Source organism: Mus musculus, chromosome 5, assembly GCF_000001635.26.
Source record: "Mus musculus strain C57BL/6J chromosome 5, GRCm38.p6 C57BL/6J".
NCBI classification, from domain to species: Eukaryota; Metazoa; Chordata; class Mammalia; order Rodentia; family Muridae; genus Mus; species Mus musculus.
Window position 1 is genome coordinate 93136623 of NC_000071.6, and position 23567 is coordinate 93160189.

At 45.6% G+C, this 23567-nt stretch overlaps 1 protein-coding gene across 22 annotated transcripts in view; it reads left to right on the forward strand.

Moving 5' to 3' along the window:
- Positions 1-23567, forward strand: part of Septin11 (septin 11) — a 91374-nt gene that overhangs the window by 45628 nt on the left and 22179 nt on the right. For 18 of the 22 annotated variants that reach the window (XR_389284.4, XR_001784719.2, XM_006535099.4 and 15 more), the window contains 4 exons: positions 2827-2941; positions 11765-11960; positions 18248-18434; positions 20229-20390. Coding sequence is in view for 20 of the 22 variants with exons in the window: in XM_006535099.4 (XP_006535162.1) it covers positions 2827-2941; positions 11765-11960; positions 18248-18434; positions 20229-20390 (660 nt within the window). In the remaining 2 variants the exon portion in view is untranslated. Of the gene's footprint in view, positions 1-1815; positions 1975-2826; positions 2942-11764; positions 11961-18247; positions 18435-20228; positions 20391-23567 lie in introns of all 22 variants that reach the window. The other 4 variants (XM_017320982.1, XM_006535108.4, XM_030254691.1 and 1 more) reach the window with 2 other exon arrangements.

The following is a 23567-nucleotide window of genomic DNA, read 5'->3' on the forward strand; positions in this document are numbered from 1 at the left end:
CAAAAATTGTAAGACCAAAAATGTTTTATGGCCTGACATTTTGTGTGTGGTTTTCAATGGGTATAAATATACCCGGTGGGTGTGTGGGTGGCTTCTCGTGTTTTGGGTAACGGTGAGATGCCGAGCTTTGGGCTCTGGGATGAGAGCTATAATTATGAAGTGATGCCTTCCTGGGATTGGTTTTCGGGTGGATGTTGGTTATTTGGAAATCCAGCAAGTCAGGATCCATAGCATCAATCCCTGCCTTTCTCCAAAAGTTAGAATTGTGATTGGCAGTGGGAGGAGCATAGGCTTGGGTCTTTCCCAGCCTTTTCTCTGCTGCATGACCATTCACATGCATGACAGAACAGAAGTGAAAGGCTGGTGTGACGGCTTCTCCAAGCCTAGTGCCCAGTAGCCACCACGCAGCTGCTATGGAAACATTTCTAAATATAATCCAGGGCTGGCTTCACATGCTCCTCCCCCACAACTCGGCGGATGTGGTAAACACCCTAAAAATACCTATGGTCTGAACTTTTGAGGTATCTGAGAGGAAGGGGCAGACACAGGTCTGGGGCTGGAAGTCCGGCACTATTGGAAGGCTCCCTCATCCTCCAGGACAGTTGCCCACTGGGCCTGTGTGTGAGGCCTGTGTGTGAGGCCTGTGTGTGAGGGAAGCTGTGGCCCATGTTGTTCCACTCAAGGCTAAGTGCTTGCTCTCTAGTCTTGTATTTACTGTTGGCAGGTTTCAAGGAAACTATTCATAGAATGGACATCTGTTCCCTGTCCCATTGACTTCAAACCTGCAGCTGCCACCACACAGGCAAGGGGTTGAGTTTTTTTTGCTTTATTTCAGAAAATCAGAGCTGCCATGTAGTCTAGTATTCACAGACCAATTAAAATCTGCCAGCCCTAGTGTTGGCAGAGTCACATGTCTTGCCCATGTAGTAACCATAGGAATTTGAGAATGGACCAGCTTTGGTTGTTAAGTCATACTCATGACCCCACAATAGAAAAAAAATAGAATTAAAAAGTCTTTTAAAATCATTGACTAAGTTATCATACACAGCCTTTCCTTTCTTTTACTTAGAAAAACAAAACTGCGAGGCTGGGGAATAGCATGAGGTCCTGAGTTCAGAATCTCAGCAGGACATAAAAAAGCCAGCTGTGGTGATGTGGGCTGCTTAACAGTAGTGCTGGGCCCAGAGACAGCTGGATCCCTGAAGTTCATTTGTCCAAAGCCCAGCCTATTTAAACTCCAGGTTTAGTGAGAAACACTGTCTCAAAAAATAATGTGGGGACTGATTAAGGAAGCCAATCAAAACAGACCCCAGGCCTCCATACGCATTAACATGCATGTAATTATATATCCCCAAACAAACATTATACACAACCATATACGCATGTGTATGAATGCGCTTGTGCACACACATACACACATAAACACACACACACACATACACACACACACACACACACACACACAGAGAGAGAGAGAGAGAGAGAGAGAGAGAGAGAGAGGTTTGTTTCTTCATCCACATTCAGTATTAGAATACCAAGTCCGCTGGTGACAGCCATAGCCGGAGTACCAGCAATCTTGTCTCTCATGCTTTCCATGTTCGACTTCCCGACTTGGAGAATCATAGCTAGGATACTATAATTGACTGACCGCAGATGACTTCTGTCTCTCAGGGAGGAAAAGCTTCTCAGTTGATCTCTAATGCTCAGGAGATGTGCTCAAAGTTGTGTTAATGGTCAGCACTGTCATCTAAGACAGACGAGCCTCTCAACTCCAATGCCTGACTGTGCCCCCTCACCCCCTCTCCCACCCCCCAGTTTCCACCAGTCCACACTGAGGAGATCCTGTGTGTGCAGAGCGCCTTCGTGAAGAAGTGCTACTAAGCCTGGACAGGAAATGAAGAGACGGACCTGCTTTGTGTGTTGAGAAGTTTTAAATGCATTGCCTCTTATTTGTAGCCTTCTGTATCCTCCACTGTGAGCATCTCAGAGCCCCAGTTGTGTTTCTGGAACAATGTTTGTTTGCATGTGTAGAAAATGAATGGAATGTTTTTCTTGAATGATGGAAGCTGTTAAATTTTATTTTTATTTTTTTTAATGTCACCTAGTGCATATTTGAACTTTTAGCTCCTATTTCCTGGAACTATACACTTAATGTAGGGAATGAGATCCCTAGGGAGGTAGTGTAAGACCCCCTAAGCTGGGCCTCCGCTCAAGTACTGGGATGAGCTGGCCAACACCCCAATGACTCGAGAGAAAACCACACTTGATGAAAACTGCAAGAGGTTTTATTATCAGCTAGCTAGGGGGCTTTTAACAGCTAGCTGAGGAATTGGGAGGAGTTGGGAGGAGGGTTGGGAGGAGTTGGGAGGAGTTGGCTACAGCTCCTTTCTGGTGGGGGGGGGTGGGGGGGTGGGGGGGAGAGGGGGAATGAGCTGCCAGCCTCCTCTCCTGCGTCTATCTCTGTGCTCTTGTAGGTCTTCCTACAATTATCGCATCTCTGGCTGTAAGGCATAGAAACAAAAATGCTTTTTGCTGGCTATAGAGAACAAAGAGCTTCTTCCTAGCTGTATTTTTAAAGATCAGGGAAAACAAGCTTGGGGAAATGTTTTAGGGGCTCTACCTTTCAGGAAGAAATGCTCTAAGCCGGGTCTCACAGTAGTCTGCTTTTGGAGGGAAGCTGTAAGAGGAGGAGGTTCCGGGGTTGGTAGTGAAGAAGCCAGGGAAGGCTTGGACACCAGGACATCCGTGTATGTCACAAAGATCTTGGAAATAATGGCTAGTGATGTAGTTCGTGGTGTCTCAAGCATTTCTTCTCTTAAATTCCAGAATGAAGAGCTGCGAAACTTATCACTTTCTGGCCATGTTGGATTTGACAGTCTGCCCGACCAGCTGGTCAACAAATCCACTTCTCAAGGATTCTGTTTCAACATCCTGTGCGTGGGTAAGTGACGGTCGCACCTGTTGCAGAGAAGGGGACATGATGGTTGTGGGAAGGAGGGTGATTGTTTATTACCTTTGCCTCCAGTGGAGCAAGCTAATAATCATGGCTGTCCCTGGGAGGCACCCCTGTGAAGAGTCGAGCTATATTTGATAAGCGCTTTGTAGTTTTGTGGTGTTATTCAAATTGTCTTCATTTCTGTTCTGTGGTCACGCATGCAACTGGCCAGTCTTATACTGTCATGAAAACATTTGTCTTAATTTTTCATGGAGAAGGGGAGCTGGACCTTAGTTAGACTATAGGAAATGGAAGGAACTCAGGTATGTACTGTAAAAGCATCCAAAAACCTTCAAGCCAGTGCTTCTCAACCTGTGAGTCCTCACCTCTTTGGGGGGCTGGAGGGGTCATCTGATCCTTTTATAGTAGTCACCTAAGCCCATTGGAAACATCAGATATTTATTATGATTCCTAACAATAGTAAAATTACAGCTATGAAGTAGCAACAAAAAATAGTTTTATGGTTGGGGGGGGTCACCATTGCATGAGGAACTGTGTTAAATGGTCGCAGCATTAGGAAGGTTGAGAACCGCTGCTTTAAGCAGTGTGTTCCTCAAGTCTCTAATCTCTTACTGTAAATGCAACTTCCCCTGGGAGCCTTCTAAAGACTCATCAAAGCAAGAAGAGTTAAAATGACTTTTGACACTTCAGTAAGCCTTCGCTCTCAGGACAGAAGCAAAATCCAGGCTTCTATCTCTATCTGACCTGGTGTTCTTCAACTGGGATCAAAATTTAACTTTGTTTTATTCCTTAAAGAGATCTGACTTGCTCCCTCCATAGGTCTTATTCACGTGGTCCTCTTCCCAGTGAGTGTCCTGCTATAACCCAGGTCACCTCTAGCCTGGGGGTAACGGTGGGGGGCGACTTCCTTCCTCTCTTCAGATGCATTCATCTTAAATTAAGAAGGGAAAGGTAGAAAACGGCTGACAAACTTGAAAAATCAAAGTAATAAATCTGTTATCTTGATTAAAAGTATTCCTGAAACCCCTGTCACTTTGCAGAGCAGTGAGCTGGTCTGCGCTGGTGTTTTTGTTGTCACAGGCTCCTTGGCATATTCTTCATGACGTCACGTTGAGACACAGGGAAGCATTTCACCGTATGACACCTCCCTATTCCCCCTACCCTACTTTTCCCTACCCCCAACCCCTCACCCCCAGTCTAAACCCGACAGAGTGTATTAGACTGACAAATTGGAAGGCTTTGCCCTCAGCATGAGGAGCAGGTAGGGAGCAGATGCCTTTCTTCTTCAGGAGCCTGTCAACATGTAGCTGGCATGCAAGACACATGAAAGTCAATAGTGTAGCATGTGACAATCTGCCAGTGGCCTGGGCCAGCTTGTTCTCTGGCACCGTGTTTTAAGCCTTGGAAAGGAGAATGGCGGGAGAGACCTGGCCAAAGCAGCCGCCTCCTGGTCTCCCTGTGTGCAAGCCTTTTGATATGGAACAAGTTACAGGCCCTCCCGAGTTACAGTTGGTTCTACAGAGTTGTACTTTTGGTATGTGCTCACTGCAAAGCTGGGCAGTTCTTCCTCAGTGTAGCAGTTTGCTGATTTTGTATTGGAAAGTGTACTAAATTATAACTCCGGGCCAATTACTGTTCTGACTTCTCTCCTAAGCCTCCCAGGCTCTCTCCAAAATCGGCTTCATGAGTTGATCTGAGATCTGCGCTTTGTCTCCTGCACCGTAGTGGAGAGCTAGCCCATGGGACAGGGTATGATCTAACTGGGTACATGGCATGCATGGCTCGGTGACTGAGCCCTCATGGTAAAATAGCATTGTTTTGATGTAGGTTGGATTTTCTTGTATTAATGGTCTCCTGTTAGATTTAGAAAAAGTATCTGCCTTGCTTCCTGTCCTGGATAAGTAGTAGTACCGTGATTCATACCTGAGCAGTTGTATCTATTCCTAAGTTCAGCATTTCAAAGTAATTAACATAGCACGTGCTTATTATTGAAAGTTATAAACCTTGGACCTGAATCTTACTCACAGATAACCCCAGGATGCTTCTAGGATGCTTTCCACCTCTTTGTCTGTTAAGAAATTCAGTCTGGTAGCTTGTATCACAACCAGGGTGTATCCCCTTCCAGTTGTGTAGGCAGAACTCGGCATGGGTCTGTAGGTGGCCTTCTCCTTAGGGAGCATAAATCCATTACTTTTTATAATTGCAGAGGATGCCCGCACCCTTAGTTCCTGGACCCTTTCCCTCATTTTCAGTGCAACCAAAGCCTTTATTTGATTATCGTTCTTACAATAGGAAGTTCTTTTTCAGAGACTTGGAGAAATCCAACTTAAGTGTAGCTAGGATTGCCTTCCCCCAGGGTAGGGTCAGAAAATAGCATATTAAATAATACAATTAAGAACAACTGGCTGGGGCTGGAGAGAGATGGCTCAACCATTAAGAGCGGTGGCTGTCCTCTAGAGAACACAGGTTCGATTCCTAGCACCCACATGGCAGCTCACAACCATCTGTAACTAACATTTGCATAGACACACATACAGGAAAAATACCAGTTCACTGGCTCCAGGGCTGGGGACATGGCTCGGTGAGCAAGCACACTTGCTAAGTAAGTGTGAGGACCTGAGTTCAGATCTCTAGGGCCTCTGTATAAGCTGGGTGCATCATGCACCTCTTTGAGATGGAGCTGGAGCTGGAGGCAGGACCTTGGGGGACAGCTGGTCTGGCAGACACAGTCAGAAAACAAGAGACCCTGTCTCCAATGAAAGGCCACGGCTTTCACACCCAGGTGCTCTTACACACACACACACACACACACACACACACACACACACACACACACACACAGCGGGTTCCCAAGATGCAAGCATGAGTTCAAAACACTGCCCACTTCATGGTGTTGCTTGCTACTGCTGGCTTATTTGTGTTTGGACATTTCCTTTCCAGCAGTCTGGCCTCCAGAAATTACCAGCAGGGAAAGAACAAGCCATTCCCTGACACAGATCACTGAATACCACAGATTTTTCTGAGTGTGGTTCCCATCCTGTCTGGGAGTGGAGGTCAGTGTACTCCAAAACACAAGGGGCTCCCTGCAGGAAAGAAGACCTTCTCAGAAGGGAGCTTGGGGACAGATAAGGACAGATAAGGACCGATCGCAGGAGCATAGGTGTCTGGGGGTGTGATTTACACAAAGGACCATGCTGTTTCTGGCCTTTAATATTTTTGCTCTATAGTAAATCCTGGATATCCTTCCAAGGTAGGGTATGCAATTCTCCCAGTTTCCTTTGGAGTCTCTATAATTTGGCTGTGGTTTGAGTCTGTCCTCCTAAGAGTTCATATCTTGGGTCCTAGCCTTGGTGCAAGTCCTGAGACATTGTGGGACCTTTAAGAATGGTGTGTCTGTGAGAGGAGCTTAGGTTTTGTCTACAGAAGGGATTAAAGTGGTTCTTCTGGGTCTCTGATTCTGATCTGAGAGGGCAGTGATGGAGGTTTATTCTGGCCATCCCCCAGCCTCTGGCTTCTTGTCTGACCATGAGCTTTCTTATGTGTTCCTCATCCATGTTATCAGATCTTACGAGTCTCCATCCCACCCTTTCCCCGGAAAGGCTGGAAACAGCTCATCAGTTAAAATGAGTGAAAATCAAGTTGACCCCAGAACCAAAGGGGAAGCCCAAGTTAGAATCAGAACTCGAGGCCTGTTGTCAGACTTGTCTGCAACAGTTGTCATATTATGTGCCAAACACAAATTAAAAGTTTAGTGTGTGACAGATTTATTAAGTTAAAAAACAGAAATAATTACCTCAGACAAAACTCACCCAAGAAAATTTCATATGTATTTTTCAGAAAAGGGGCACTGGTGGACGTTGTGGTTAGAGTTTGGGAGTGAGTGTTCCTGAATACAATCAGAGGCAACAGCACAGTGTGTCACGTGGCCTTTTAAATCCCCTGGCAGGCTGGCACTATGATGCCAAGGCATGTTTCATCAAAGGCCAGTGTGTGAGGAGTAATGATGTAGCTTTCAGCTGTCTGGTTACCAGCACTGTCCAAGAATAAACTGTGCTCTTTAAAGGAGGCCAGCAGACCCCTGTGCGCAGCTTCGCACCTAAGTAGCTAGGTTGGGGACTTAGAGTGAATGGTCCAACTCAGGCTTCTGTCTGATCCATCTGTAGCTCTGGCTGTGTTTAACATCCACCCGAGAGCCGGGGGCTGGAGTGAGCCTGAGAGTAAACAGAAGGGTAGGAATACTTCCCTCCCCTTCCTCATTAGCAGGAACCACAGAAACAGGAGCTGCAGAGAGCACTCCACCAGTGTCTTCAGTGACTGCCGAAGCTATGAGCTCAGGGTGATGAATTGATGACAGAACGTCAACACAAGGTACAGGCCACCGAAGTGGCAAGTCTCTGTCATTCGATCAGTTACACGGCCAGCCGTTTTGACTTTCTGTTGTCATTAACAAGTGCCTCCCCTGTGCCTGGTGCTTTGCTGTGAGTTTGAAATGGTGTAGTGTTGGTGTCAGACACCAATTTTCTGAAGATGCCATTAGTTAATCAGCATGCAAGCAAAACACTCAGACACACCAAATAAAAATAAATCTTTTTTTCTTCTTCTTCTTCTTAAAAACCAACAACAAAGGAGTGGGGAAAAGACATGTTTTTGCTTGGGAGGAACTTCAAGGTATAGACAGGGCCTTGCAGTCAAAGTTTACCAGTGGTTCTCAACTTGTGGGTCACAACCCCTTTGCATATCATATTTTACGTTATAATTCATAACTGTAAAATTACAGTTACAAATCAGCATGCAAGCAAAACACTCAGACACACCAAATAAAAATAAATCTTTTTTTCTTCTTCTTCTTCTTAAAAACCAACAACAAAGGAGTGGGGAAAAGACATGTTTTTGCTTGGGAGGAACTTCAAGGTATAGACAGGGCCTTGCAGTCAAAGTTTACCAGTGGTTCTCAACTTGTGGGTCACAACCCCTTTGCATATCATATTTTACGTTATAATTCATAACTGTAAAATTACAGTTACAAAGTAGCAACAAGAATAATTTTATGGTTGGGGGGTGTCACTGCCACATGAGGAACTATATTAAAGGGTCTCAGTATTAGGAAGGTTGAGAACCACTGGTTTAGACAGACGATTCAAAGGCTCATGCCCTGAAAATCTCCCCTTTGTCAGGCATGGTGGTGTGGGCCTCTCAGCCTTACACATGGGAGGCAGAGGCAGAAGATCTTAAGTTTGAGGCTTACCTGGGCTACATTATGAGTTCAAGACCATCCTAGGCTACAAGGCAAGCAAACAATCAAACAAAAGGAATAGCCAGGTGTGGTGTACATGGCTTGGTTCCCAGTACCCTGTGAGTTCAAGGACAGCCAGGGCTGCACAGTGAGACTCTGTCTCAGAAATAAAGATAAACAGAAGATGGCTAAAGAACAGCAAATGAAGGAGTTGGCATGCAGCCGAGTGATTAAATACTTGTGTAGCTTAAATAGGACTCCAGACCTGCAAAGAAGACAAAACCCCCTGGGTTTTCTGTGGCCCCTTCTACCTCCAGCTTCCCAGTTTCCCACTGCCGGCGTTTGGTGAATCACACCAGCCTCCAGCTGTGTAGCCGTGTCTAATTACAGCTCTCAAAAGCACAGACCTGGAAAGCAAAATACACGGAAATTTGGAAGAAAGTGGGTTTTTTTTTTCAACCAGTTGATTAACTCTGTACTATAAGTAGGGTCCAGAATCCTAATTGTTCACAGTTTCTACCTTAATATAAACCATCATTAGGCACAACTGTGTCTTTTTAAAAAGATGACTGCTGGTGTTCCCAATCCACACGCGCTTAAGTGATTCCCATCCAGTAAAAGGAGGTGGTGTTTCAGTCTCAGCCTAGCATCCTTGCCTTGTAAATGCAAGTTTTATTGCTGTCCCTGGGGAAAGATGAGAGAAATAGGTCACTCTCCTGACAATCTTTGGCACAGTGGAAACTTCTGGGGGCTGGGGGACACTGCTTGCCTCTTGGCCAATGTCCTGTAAGGACAGTTTTCCGAGAACCAAGTGGTCCCCGTGCATCGTGTGCTCACAGTCACCGCCATCAGCAGGCTGTCTGCCTACCAGAGTCCTAGGCTCCCAAGGGAAGACTCCTCTTTCTTATCTCTGTCCATCAGACAGTAATTTTGTTTTGCTCATAGCTAATCTGTGTGAAGATGAGTCTTGGCTGTGTGCTTGGGAAGGGCCGCTCTTTAGGAAGCCAACTGACTTATATTATTTTTATACTGGTGTGTGTGTGTGTGTGTGTGTGTGTGTGTGTGTGTGTGTGTGTGTGACATACGCATGCACGTATATTCAGGAAAGTAAGAAAGCTCAAACTTAGTCTCAACTTCTCTCCAGCCAGATGCAGAGCCATCTGGAATGACACTCAGGTCATATCTGAGGTTTGAGCTGCCACCCGCTGTGTGCATTTACCCTGAAATCCCCACACTCAAATGCTGCCTTTATAACTCAGTTTCCAGTGCCTAGCCCCTTTGTACTGATCTCTTCTCCTCTCCCATATTCCCAGCTAGTGCTTGGTCCCCACAGCTTCCTTGTGCTCACAACCTTCCCTCTGTCATCATCTCAGCCCGTTTACTTCTCTCTGTACACTGTTCCTTATGCCATGACAGTGTGCTGCTGATGGTCTCTCAGTCAGAGAAGTTCCACATGGATGGCTCTCCTGTGTAGCATCACAGCAGCCAGGCCTCTGCGCTTGCCTTTGGGTAAGAGGTGAAGCTGTAGGCCAGTTTTCTGTGGAGACTCCCACAGGGAGGTCACAGGGGAAAAGGTGTGGTCTTGCTCTTAAGAAGAATGGCCAGGCACCAGAAAGAATGGCAGGCACCTCAATTGCACCCTTCAACCAGAGTCTGATTGGTATTCGGTTCTGTTCTAGACCAGATTCAACGATACGAGAGAACACCGTATCAACCTAGTTCATTGTTGTGCTTTCTGAAGTTGGCACAGGGCAGTGTTCATAGTAGGCACTGGAAAAATACTGGCTGGTTGAGGGCTGATAGAGGAGGAAACTCTATGATCTTAGATATATCAGGGACACAATGGGAAAGGTTAAAGGGTAACAGAAATGTGCTTGAACAATGTTTATTGAAGAAATGAATCAAAGCCTAAGTGGCAAACCGCATCAGACCGTTCATCAGAATGAGCCCAAACCCAGAAAGCCCCCTACCCACTTTGACATTGTGTTGGGAAGCAAGGATTATACTAATATAAAGTTCTAATCACTCCGTTTTGTCCACCTAGTGAGAAAATTGCCTTAAGGCTGCAGGTTGCAGAATCCCTCCTTTCCCTTGGGGCTGAAAAGTGAATGCCTCTTGCCTTCAGCTCTTCCAAGAACACTGTCAGGTCAGGGCCAGGATTTGCTGAAGGGGACTGATATGTGTTGACACATTTAATTGATCTAAGAGGACATTTTGCTGATGACATTAAAAAGGAGCACTTTCTGGCCAGTTACCTTGAGTTTACCCTCCTCCTCTTGATAATCATGTCTGCACTCAACCACACCACCAGAGACAGGGACCCAGCAGATGAACCAGGGTTATGGGAGACTTATGTGTGGTCCTAGGCTGAAGGCTCAGAATCTTCAACACATCCTGGCTTCACGTTCGAGCTGCCTGGTTGGACTGATACTGTTGTTTTGCTGTCCTTCCCTCTGCTTTGTGCATCTGAGGAGCCTGTGTCTTGACTTGAAATATCACTGTGAATCAGTCAAGTCATTGCTTCGAGTCCCGTTTCAAATATCGAAAATGTGAGCTGTGAAATTAAAAAACTATTAAGTCTTTGTTATCTTTGTTATGTTTGTCATCTCTGCTCTACAGAGGAGAGGGGAAGGGGGGAATGGGGGAAGGGGAGGAGGAGAGAGACCGAGACAGACAGAGGTTTGGCAAAGACGCCTAGCCATAGCTGTAACAGAGAGTTGGAGTGAATCTAAACCCTAGGCCCATGTAAACTAGGTTAAAACCCTGGCTCTGCCATTTTACATTGTGACCTTAAATAAGATATTTAGGAGCCTAAATGCTGTGTCTGCCAAGTGCAGTGAAACTACAATGCCTAGGGGAGGAGGGTGCAGGGAGTGTTAATGAGAGACTAAGTAAGTAGAGCCTCCTATCTTGGGCCTGGCACAAAGTAAGCACTTAGCAAGTTTAGTGGTTATTGTTATCACAGTGATGTTTTGAAATATACAAATCTTTTTAAACATTAAATCCACTAATGTATTTTTCTCTAAGTAATACACTTTACAGATTGAGTTAGTAGAGAGAGAGAGAGTTTTTATCCTTGCGGTATACAAAGTAGCCATGGGGAGACTCACAGGTACTGGCTACCTAAGGGTTAAAAATGTCTCCTCCCCCCACACTGCATTCTAGTGATCAAGCTCAGGGCTTGTGTGCCAGGCATGTGTTCTGCCAATGAGCTGTATGTATTTTCAGCTATTTCTTTTTATTTTGAGGCAGAGCCTCACTAAGTTTTCAATGTGTAACCCTCCTGCCACAGCCTCCTGAGTTGTGGCGAGAGCAGGCTTGCACCGCTAGGCCCGGCTGTGAGAAAACAGCCCTATCTGTAAGTTCAAGCCCCACTTCTACCGAATTCCTCATATTGAATTTAGAGACCATTCTAAGAAGTGTTCCCTAGATCATCCAGAGAAAGAATTACGGCATTTACAGTGAAATTTCCCCGTTATGTTGTCTTTCCGTTCATGTTGACCAGATATCCGGTCGGTCATATTGCCCTCCCCGCTTTTTAACCTGGCTTTGACTTTTCTTTTGTGGTTATATAGGTGAGACAGGTATTGGCAAATCCACATTGATGGACACTTTATTCAACACCAAATTTGAAAGTGACCCAGCTACTCACAACGAGCCAGGCGTCCGGTTAAAAGCCAGAAGCTATGAACTCCAGGAAAGCAACGTACGGCTGAAGCTAACAATCGTTGACACAGTGGGATTTGGAGACCAGATTAATAAAGATGACAGGTACGTCCTAACAGTTTTGTAGCTCTAGAAATGGGCTAGGAGGTAGGAAGCTCTATCTCAAGAAGGCTCCATCCCAGGTCAATTCCGAGGCCTTAAGACTTTGGGCACAGAATTACCAAATTGTGTGTGAATAGCAACTAGGAAGGTTAGTTGAGCCTAATGAGGAATTTAGCCCAATTGGATGCATTAAAATTTTCTCTACAGAGGCAGTATTACCTAATTATGTAATTTATGCTATAAAATCCTGTGTGTGTATGGGAAAACAACTCCTTTCTTTCTTTCTTTCTTTCTTTCTTTCTTTCTTTCTTTCTTTCTTTCTTTCTTTCTTCAAGATTTATTTATTTTATGTATATGAGTGCAGTGTAGCTGTCTTCAGACACACCAAAAGAGGACATTGGCTCCCTTTACAGATGGTTGTGAGCCACCATGTGGTTGCTGGGAATTGAACTCAGGACCTCTGGAAGAGCAATCAGTGCTCTTAACCTCTGAGCCATCTCTTCAGCCCCAGAGGATAACTCTTAATTAAAAAAGTAAAATATCTTAAAAGCATTTTGGCACAGTGGTTTTTGAATACAGATCGAGGTTGCCCGATACCAGTGGATTTTTATGTAATCATAAAATCTGGCTCTAATTCATCACATAAGCTGGAAGCTATATTGTAGAATACTATAATTAGTTTTTATTTTGTAAAACACATGGCCCACAGCACATAAATGTGGCTCTTCATGGTTTGCCTCTCCTTGAAGGAAGCTGTTAATTCTTAAAGCTTGCCAGAGTGTAATGTGTATCTCACCTCAGCTCTCAGGGTCACCCCCTCGCTCCTCTCAAGGTCAGTGAACCTGTCCTTCAATCTTAACTTTGGACGTCTTGACTGTTGAAAATAGGCCATTTGTTCTCAGTCTGTTATCTGAACCTCTGGTCTATAAGCCCCTGCTTTAGTTTCCCTGTAGTCTAAAGGAAATGGGTCTCTTTACAGTTTGGCCAAACCACGGACAGAAACCTAATCTCTACCACAGTGCCTATAACTTAGAGAAAACCACAAGGCCAAGGCTGGATCATGTAGAGGTCATGGTCCTTCCCAGGGTGGGAGGCAGACAAGGGGACTCAGCCCCTGGATACCTCCCTTGTCTTCATTAGTCGCAGGCTGCCTGCATCCTTAGTCTGGAGGCCTGCTAGACTTCCAGGAGTTATTCTCTTACAAAGAGATTTAAGAAGGTTAAAGCCATCTCAGGCCCAAAAATGATTCTAGAAACCTTTTTGGATAATGACAGCATTGTGGGACTGCCTCTTTACTTAGAGTAGAAATAAGTCGTGGGATGTTTTGCTTATTGACAGTGTCGGTGCCAGAATTTTCAAAAATCCTTTCTTTAAAATGATGTGTGTGTTATATTCTGCAAAAGGAGTTTGAAACCTTTTTATGTAAGAATGTGTGTCATCTAGATACATTTTAACAGTGCCTGTTAGACAGAGGTCCCATAGTTCACGGTGGAAATACGTCATTCTTTCGTTAGCTGAGTGCTAAGGTCTGTTTTATCTGTGGAGTACTTTAAACACTCAAGTAGCGTGTGGTTGTCCTGTGATAAACAGGCAATAGTTACCTTTAGTGGAAAGGACTTTATTTGCATCCAAAGTGGGGCCATCTGCACGGAGCTGGGGAGGGGACAACCAAGCTCTGACTGTCCTGTGACTTTCAGTGCCAAGGTACGTTGCACCCAAAGGCCCTTTTAATGCCAAATGGAGCAAATGAGAAATCCCCAGGGATCAGGAGAAGGGCACAGGTGCATTGTGGGAGCTGGAAACGGACAGGCGCTTCTTTCTGTTCCCTGTGCTTTCGGGGACTGTGCACAGAGCAAAGCTTGTCTCTCAGCTCTTTGCTGGCTAGATTTCTTCTGGGAGTTAGGGAATGTCATGTTTATGCATTCCCTGCCTGGATTCTTGGCTCCCCATGGGACTGAGAACTAGGCACCATCTAACCTCTTGCTGCTGGAGCCCCATTGCCTTTCCGGCTTCCAGTCATTGCCTCAGCCTGCCTCTGGCTTCTAGTTCACCTCACTCACTCCTGACAGAGTTCTCAGGCTGGTGGGTTTTTACCAGCTAGCAACAAGCTGCAAGCCAGCTGAGCAAGCACAGTGCAGATCCTCGTATCTGCACCTCGAGTCCTCTTTAAGAAATTATCTGACTCATTTGGGTCAAATAATAGTTTCCAAGGAGACTCAGAAGAGAGGAAGTGTGATATTAACCTAACCTAGATACCAAATATTTTTTTCCTCTTTAATTTCTTGACAACTCTTGTGTAACCTCTTTGAATGGCCTTCAGAGCTCTAGACCTATACCTCAAAGGGCAATGTTGGCAGTTGACCGTACATTGAAACGACTGACCTAAAATTAGCTGCTGGACAATCTCTGTTTTCATCCAGATATTGGAAGTGCAATATGCATTTTTGCATCAGTGTGTAACCATATAGGAAGGGGTATGCTTGCTCTCAAGGCCAGGATTATCTTTTGCTGCTATGAGGCAGGCTGCTCTGCCATAGTTTTGGCACATCAAGAATGTCCCAGTGTGTTTATAGATTTGGGACATATTGGCATTCTTGAGACGTTATCTGCCTCTGACCTGGCCAGCCAGAAGGAGACAGGAAGAGGGGTCTTGGAGAGTTTCCTGTTATGTTTAAGTCTTGTTTAAGGGCTTCCTTGCTCTTTCTGCCCCCATAGGTGAGGGCAAGGGGCAAGGACCAGCGGAGCCTTGCTGCCTCGCTAGAACCAGAATAGTTTACTCCACCTTTGGGAGGTGCCATGAACTTTAAGGTCACCAACCTGAAAGTCATGGGTAATCCATTCCACTGTGTAAGAATGATCAGAGAAGAAAATGGCTTAGAATAGTTTTTCCCTTTGACAACTGGTCTCACTGTAATTTTTGATGCCTAGCAGTACAGGAATAAAGTGAGCAGCAGGAGGAATGCTCCCTCAAAGGGAATTAAGTTAAAGCTGCTTGGTTCTCCCCAGCTCCTGCAGCCTGGAGAACTGGCCACACACAAAGTAACAGGGTTCCGTGCTTAGCCCTGAAAGTAACAGACGGTAGTTAAGTTAGGTGTAAGCTTTATCTTTCTGGCTGACTGCAGAAGTGGAAGGGGTTGAGGGACCTTGGAACTTGTTTCAAGGATACAAGGGCTGAAGAGCTGTCTGGCCTCTGGTCCCCCCCCCCCCCCCCCCCCCCAGGAAACTGTTTCTTTGTTTCTTTCCCATAATGAAACTTTAGCCTAAGGAAATAGGTCTCCAAGAGAACATGTCTTTTGTTTGTTTATAATGATGTAATTTCTCCTCCCTCCTTTTTCCCTATTCCCCCCTCAGGTCCTTTCTCTTCCTGGACTTTACTTAAAACAAACAAACCCCCAAATGCATGCCACTTTCCTTTTATTGATGGGTTTTTATTTTGTTAGTGATGTCACCTATGCTCGATGCACAGAGATTTCAGGCTTGGCTGTGAAGGTAAAGGGATACTCAGTTTGAGCTCGGGCTGCTGGCACCCACAGCCGGGGGATGACTAGGCAGGGCTCTGTAGAAGAGCAATTGGAAATATTTGACAAACTGTTGAAGTGTGTGGGGAGAGACCAGGGTGGGACTGGAGGTTGAAAGTAGTGTGTCATCGAAGAAATGCTAAAGGAAATTCAGAGTAAATGTGGTTTTCCGGGGAGAGCACAGGGTGGGGGTGAAGGTTAGGCAGAACCTTGGAAGAAGCAGCAAAGGAGGCCTGGGGTACAAAGAAAACAAAGGACTCAAAATCCAATTCTGAAAGGGTCCCGGCCATGCCTCGCCTCCCCCAAGCATGGACACTCATCAAGCATAAGAGGCAAGAGAGGGAATCAAAGGAGAGCAGGAACCAACTTGGACTGCTCCTCAGAGGAGGCAGAGACAGCCCTGACTCAGAAACAAGGAGACAAGGGCACACTGGGGGTGGCTTTTCCTCCCAAAGGGATAAGAAGTTGCCGGGGAGAGCCTAACCCTCCAACCTGCCCCAGTGTCAGGAAACCCCAAGGCTTACCCCGAGACATGATGGGTGGACCTCTGTGGGCCACCCACTTCCCCACAGGGTGGGGCTCAGCATAAGACAAGTAGGAACTGAAAAGGGTGTGCAGTTCTTGGGTCTCTCCCTCCTCTTTTTTAAAGAGCCACTGTCCTCGGTTTACTGTGTTCTGTGTTTATGACATCATGAAGTGGCTACCCAGTATATACTTTGCATCAACTAGTTCATTCGCCTGCCACTGTAGCTCTCCGATTAATTTTAGACTCTTGTAGCCCAGGCTTGTCTGGAACTTGTGTAGCTGAGACTGGCCTTGTATGCTTGCCTTTCTTTCTCCTTGCCTCTAAGTACTGGGACTAGAAGCGTGTACCAGGGTCTATTCAAGGTATTGTTTTTGCATCTGACTTATTTATGGGAGAAACACAGAACAATTTTGGTGACCTGTCCAAGGCCATGGAGCTAGTTACTTGGTGACTAGAATGCTTACTTTGGGTCTCAGACACTGTGGCCTAAATCCATGATTCTCCTACACAACTATCTCAAAATAACAAGCACGAGTATTGTTATGTAATCTATGCCTATATTTCGAAATTGAGAAACAAAGAATCTTATCAGTCACTATCTATTGCATGAGAATTTTTCAATTCTCATTTTAACTTGGAGACTTATTCCACCTTTTATTTTTTTAAATACCTGTAGAGCGACTGTTTACATTCCACTAATGGGTAAAGATCACATCATTGAAGGACAAACTAGTGAGCAGTTATTTAGAAGCTCCATGTAGGAATGCATGTTTGTGGTCCCAGTACTTGGAAGCTGAGGCAGGAACGCTACAAGTTTGAGGCTGGCAAGAGAGCAAGTGCAAGGCTAGCTACACATCAGGACTCTGCCTTAAAACACCTAAGCAAGGGACTGGGGTGATAGCACACTCAAGATTAAAACATACATCAAAGAGCCAAGGGTGGTGAGACAAGCCTGCAATTCCAGCTCTGGGGAGGGAGAGGCTGGAGGGTCCTGAGTCTCAGTGGCCAGCTAACCTGGCCTACGTGCCAAGTCCCAAACCAGTAGGAGATTCTGTCACCACCCCCCAACCCCCAAAAAGGAAATGGCTCTTGAGGGACAATGTCTGAGGCTGACCTCTAGCCTCCATGTACAGACAGACACACAGATAAGCAGAGACACACCAACACATAGTCATGCTTGTCCTGTTTCACTGTGCCCCCCTCCCCCCAGCCTCTTCTTCCCCTCCTATCCTAAACAATACAAAACCAGTTTGCTGATTGTTTCAGTCTTGGTCACGACTCTGCTCTCTGCCACGCTCCTCAGGACGTCCCTTGGCAGCCTTATTGTAAGGATTTGTAATGCCCTGTTGGGGCTTTTAGTTGATTTGTGGCTCTGGGATCTGGGTATTCAAAGACTTTTATTTTCATACAACTGAATGGTTCACCAGAGAGTATTTCTCAGGAGACCTTGTGTTTCTAATGGATCTGTCTTTCTCTTTGCTGCTAAAATGAAGTCCCTCTGATCGGGTCCCCTGGAGACTGAAAGGGTTAATGCCTTTTCCCACTGTAAGCCCCACTGCTTACTTTCTGGGGGATGTGTTTCTGATAGCTGTTACTGACTTTCATAGCCAGTTAATAGAATCATACATAGTTATCCAAAACAGAGTTAGCTATGACTTGGTGAGGAAGAGGAAGAGGGGAGGAGGGCACACAGTTTATGGTTAATGGAAAAAATTACATATATTGGGAAGAATATTAAATCACAGTTGTCTTGATGAACTTAACGGAAGTGCAGAGAGCTCAGCCTGCTTGCCTCTGTGGGGGTGGTGTGTGTGTGTGTGTGTGTGTGTCTATGTGTATGTGTGTGTGTGTGTGTGCACACGCACGCCAAGGACTAGGGAAAGATCTTGGGATCAGCAACGCCCCATTCCGAAATCACATTCTGTGCACCAATGCCAAGCAGGCATTAGAAGCTGTCAGGATCGCTTTACTGAGGTCTCCGATCCCTTAGAGGTTCCAGCTAAAGGACGTTGTCAGCAGAGGCTGGAAGCCAGCAAGGACTGAAGTCTCGGGGCCAGGATAAGTGATTCTGTACTCCTTGTACAGAGAAGGGGAGTAAGGGCAGGAACGGGAAAGAGCTTGGGTCCTAGCTCCTAGGGCAGAGTATCACGCGTAATGTTCAGTGAAAGACTGAACCAACTTTGCAAGAGCTTTGAGACTGGAACAGAGGTGAAGATGTGTTTTTAAAATGTCCTTCTGCATTCCAGCTATAAGCCTATAGTGGAATACATTGACGCCCAGTTTGAGGCCTACTTGCAAGAAGAATTGAAAATTAAACGTTCTCTCTTCAACTATCATGACACAAGGATTCACGCCTGCCTTTACTTTATCGCCCCCACGGGACATTCACTGAAGTCCCTGGACCTGGTCACCATGAAGAAGCTGGACAGCAAGGTACGGGATGTGTTCTCACCCAGTCTCCTTCATGCCTCCATCTCTCTAAGGCATAGCTTATTTGCTGTGATACATGTAGCTGGGTTACTGTTACTGCTTTGTTTTGTCCTAGATTACAGAGCCATGAAGTTTGACCACATAAGTGCCTAAAAACCTTTTCTGGGTGTTAGGCACGAGGAGACCAAGCCAACACACAAAACTACACCTCGTTCTTAAATGGAGACTAAGATATAAACGTGATGGTTATTTGCCCTCCTGGAGACTATAAATATATATATATATACACATATAAGAGCTGGCTTTAATTTTAAGTTTAGAGTTGGATCAGGTTCAAATTTTTTTTGCCTGCCTGAGGACACGAAGCCTTTTAGATTTTAAAAATACATGTGTCTCCACAGAAAGTGAAGTCTGTATTTCATTTTGGGCCTGTCATGTTTGTAGTCTCTGTCTTTACAGCTCTCAAAGGAAGGCACTGTTCAGTGTGATTAAAATCTGATGTCCAATCTTATAATTAATTCAGTTTTCTGTTTTGAAATGAACAGAAAACAATATTGTTCTGAAATACCTGATGCAAAGGGGCATCAAGAATGACCACAGGCTAAGCCATCATCCTTTCTCCTGGACTAACTCCCTTTGACAGCGCAGAGTCTTATTGGATGATCAGAGCCCCTAGGGTGCGTTATTGGGTGCATACACGCGCCCCCCCCAATACTGTTTAAAATTTCCTTTCTCTTTAGAGAAGTAAAACATAAAGACAATGTTCAGCAATCAGCCTGTCCCTCAGGCTGCTTTCTAGACTAGCCAGGGTCTTTGGGTTTCTAGCATCCACGGGCAAAGTACTTTACAGAAAGATAGTCTACTGGTTTTAAAGCATTTATCATCATCATCATCAATGACTACTACTACCACCGACCATTACTACTACCACTACTACTACACCTACCAGTGGACTCTGCAAGGATAATAGACATTCTTCCTTACCCTTTTCAATTATCTGAACTTTGATTCTTGGGGTGGGGGGTGTTTTGGTGGTGGCAGGTCCCATGTGGGGAGGGCTGCTCCACTTCTGCCTTGTCTGCTCCACTTCGAAGGCTAAGCATCCGTTTGTTAGAGGCATTCTAAAGAAAGGTGTGGGTTGTAGCTTTCTGTTGGAGAGTTGAAAGGAAAAGGAGAAAACTAGGAGCTGAACAAATGCATCCAACACAGACAAACCAAAATGTCCAACTGCAAAGCAGGTTGACCTTTCAGATGACTTGATTATGATATTGCCGGAGAGCTAGGTAGCACCTTCCGATGCTATTTATCCATTTTCGTTTATAAAGCTAAAGGGAAGTGTTAAGCAATTATGGTCTTAGAAGAGTGTAAGTCTCTGTCCCTGTGAGGGTTTGATGTCTCTGTCTGTACCTGATCACTTTGGCCAAGAAACCATGACTGGCTGTTGTCTTTGATACCGTCTCAGCCCGGAGTATGCACACAAGGCTGTCATGAAAGGACAGGAGGGGCTCTGCGTGTTTGCCATGGAGTGAAAACACTTCCTTTTACTCCGTAGTAAAGTGGGAGGTGGTACAGGAGAGGAAATTACAAATGAGCATCAGTGTGGGATGTGAGGAAGTCAGAGGGGAGCTGAGAGGATTCTGCATCTGAATTTATCATCCAGGAGGAAGTCTGATTGTCAGCATTGCCTGCACCTTACAATGGTGCCTTGTGGCTCTCCTTTCATCCTGGCACATTTTCACGGTCTAGCTCTCCTTCTCGCCGTGGGATTGTGTGAACGTGGGCCTGTTTGCTTTGCAGGTGAACATCATCCCGATCATCGCGAAAGCCGACACCATCGCCAAAAACGAATTGCACAAATTCAAGAGTAAGATCATGAGTGAACTAGTTAGCAACGGAGTCCAGATATATCAGTTCCCCACAGATGAGGAAACAGTGGCAGAGATTAACGCAACGATGAGTGTAAGTCCTCAGCTGAATGCGGACCAGAGGGAGGCCTTCCAGCAAGCTTGTGTCCTGCTAGCATTGGGGAGGGGCTGGAGAAGCCTGCACAGAGGTCCTCAGTGGGACTTCCAGTCACCTAACTAGCCGGTGCCTCAGTTTCTCTCACTGTCAAGTAGGAAAAGAAGGCAGGATTATTTCAGCTTTCTGCCCATTCTGATTTTTATGGGAAATCTTCTAGGAATGTGACTCAAATACAGGACCTTATTCAAAGCAGCTCAAAGAAGGGAGCCCCTTACTTGGTCGGCGTTGGCAGAACTATGGCTGCCTGCCTCCCATGTGCCTTAGAGCTGCCTTCCCCTCTGTGCCTTTGCACTGCCTTTTCCTGAATCTGAAGGTAAACAAAGAAATGTGGGATGCTATCCGCAGCAGAGAGGTAGCCATCAGGAGATAAATGAACTGCTCACCGGGCCTTCGATGGCTTCATGCCCAGGTCTCATCTAGCCCAAACTGACCTCAAACTTATAGGCAGTGCTGGCTTTCAACTCTTGATCCTCCTGCCTCAGCCTCCTGGGTGCTCGGATAATAGGCATAAATCGCCACGCCTGGATCAGTTGCTTCTTTTCTCAACCATAATTTATCTACCTAATTTTGGGAGTTTTAAGTATTTTTAAAAATTTTTAGTGGACATAATAAATGTTTTTCAAAAGTGTATATCATAGTACTTTGTTCATATTAACCCCTACCTGTGCGGAGCTGAGGAAGCCCCGAGTGAGTGTGTAAGGAGCTATCGAAATCCTGAGGGAATGTGTATTGTTTGACGTGGGGATGGCACTATCAAAGGCCAATGCCTCAGACCCACAGGAACAGCATTGCCATTGACACACACACACACACACACACACACACACTCTGCCACGATGGAACACCTTTCTCTAGTCTTAGTGTGAATCCGACAGTGGGTACAAGTGTGAGTGTACCAATAGCAACTGCAGCTTCTCTCATGAGAGTTACTTTTCACCTACGGAGACCTCCTACTAGCTAGCCCCTCCCCTGTGCTGCACATAATTATCTCACTGAGGTTCCAGGCCTTGTGTGGTAGTAGGTGTGGCTCCGATGGTGTGCACAGAATACCTGACCCTACCTCTCTGCTAGGGCTTCCATGTAAACTTCTGTCTTCAGGTTTCCATTGCTGTGAACAGACACCATGACCAAGGCAACTCTTATAAAGGACAGCATTTAATTGGGGCTGGCTTACAGTTTCAGAGGGTCTGTCCATTATCATGGCAGAAAGCATAGCAGGGTCCAGGAAGGCATGGCACTGGAAGACCTGAGAGTTCTACCTCTTGATCCACCTGCAGCCAGGAGAGGACTGTCTTCAGGTAACTAGGAGGAGGGTCTCAAAGCCCACCCCCAAAGTGACACGCTTCCACCAATAAGGCCACACCTACTCCAACAAGGCCATCATACCTCCTAATAGTGCCACTCCCTGGGCCAAGCATATTCAAACCACCACAGTGTGTCTGACTGTGTCTTCTCTCCTTGCCCCAGTTAGAACAAGATGCCAGGTCATGTTGAACATGGTGCCAACTTTGTAGTTTTCTTCCTTCCTCCCTATTTTCTTGTCATACACATGCGTGCACACATGCACATATGCACACACACACATTTATATCTAGGGTCACAAACATGAAGAAGCATGGTTTCCTTGGTTTCCTCCCCTCCTTTACCTATCATCTAGCTGCATACCCCTCTCCCTTTTGACCTATTTCTTCCCATTGAGAGGACCCCTACCAATTTCATGTCACATATACTTACTGATTATTAAAGCTAGACTTGCCAGCTGCTCCTGTCGCATTGAGTGGGAACTGTTTTCTAGGTTGATAGGTCAAGTTGTCTAGAAAGATCCCTTTCTTCTTACTTTCAGGGAATGGCGCACGCCTTTAATCCCAGCACTTGGGAGGCAGAGGCAGGCATATGTCTACGAATTTGTGGCAAGTCTGGTCTATATAGCAAATCCCAGGCTACGTAGTCCTACCCTGTCTGTTTTTGTTATGTGTGTACGGGTGTGTATCTGTATGTGAATATATGTCCCTGAGAGCAGAGGCTTTGGATCTGGAGTGGTTGTGAGTTGCCCCAAAGCAGGAGTGCTGGGGGCACCACTTTGGGATTCTCTAGGAGCATTGCGCTTATCATAACTGCTGCACCAGGGTCCCCTGGACTAGGAAATTCAGATATCTGTGCATCACACAAAATGCCAAGCCTGCCTGCAACCTGAGCTGTGGACTCTGCCTAATTATCTTGAAAACATTGACTCCCTTCTCCACAGTGGACAGGAAACCATAAACAATAATCCTCAAAGCAGCTCTAAAGATCTCCTCGTGTGAGCTGATAGAAAGCAGTTAGTGTCCTCCTCCACACCCAGGATGTAGTCATAACTACCAGATGACCCAGTATGGAAGGGGCCGTTGTCTTGGACACCATACCATCTCTGCTCCAGCTAAGCTGGGGTGTGAGGCTCGAGCCAGGCTTTTGGACTACAGTGTATTTCTGACTTGAGGTTTGGGCACTGATGAGCCTCTCTGAGATAGTTCTGCAGCGGGGGGCCTCCACTCAGCTCTCTTCTCACCTGGCATGCGCGAGGCCTCAGGTCCCGCCCCATCACTGCAAAGCCAGGAAGTAAGCAGCCGTGTTCAGTAGAAATAAAATGATCTCACCAATGCGATGCTTCTGTAGCGGGTCTTTGGAATCCAGTGTATACGTTTAATGACCCTCCAACCTCAAGCCAGATTTCATATTCATCAGTAACAAATGATCTTCATTATCATGCCATGAGATTATAGTCAAGGGGCAGATCCAAGTATCCGTTATTCCTAGCTTGCTTTAGAGGTTTTTCAATATGTAGACAGTTACCTACCATAATTTTTCTTAAAACTTGCATCACTGTCATAAGGCTGTTCTCTTTTCTTAAGATTTGATTTGAGCTCAAAGCTAAATGAAATGCAAAGGCCTACTAATCAATAAATTTAATATTTAATGGGAAGATACTTTCCATTGCTTTCATTTTAAATTTGAATATAAATCAATTAAAAGGAAATGAAATTTAAAAGTGAGCATCTTGATCCCACAAGCCTAACCTTAGCCCTAACCCTAACCCTTAACCCTTAACCCTTAACCCTAACCCTGACCCCTAACCCT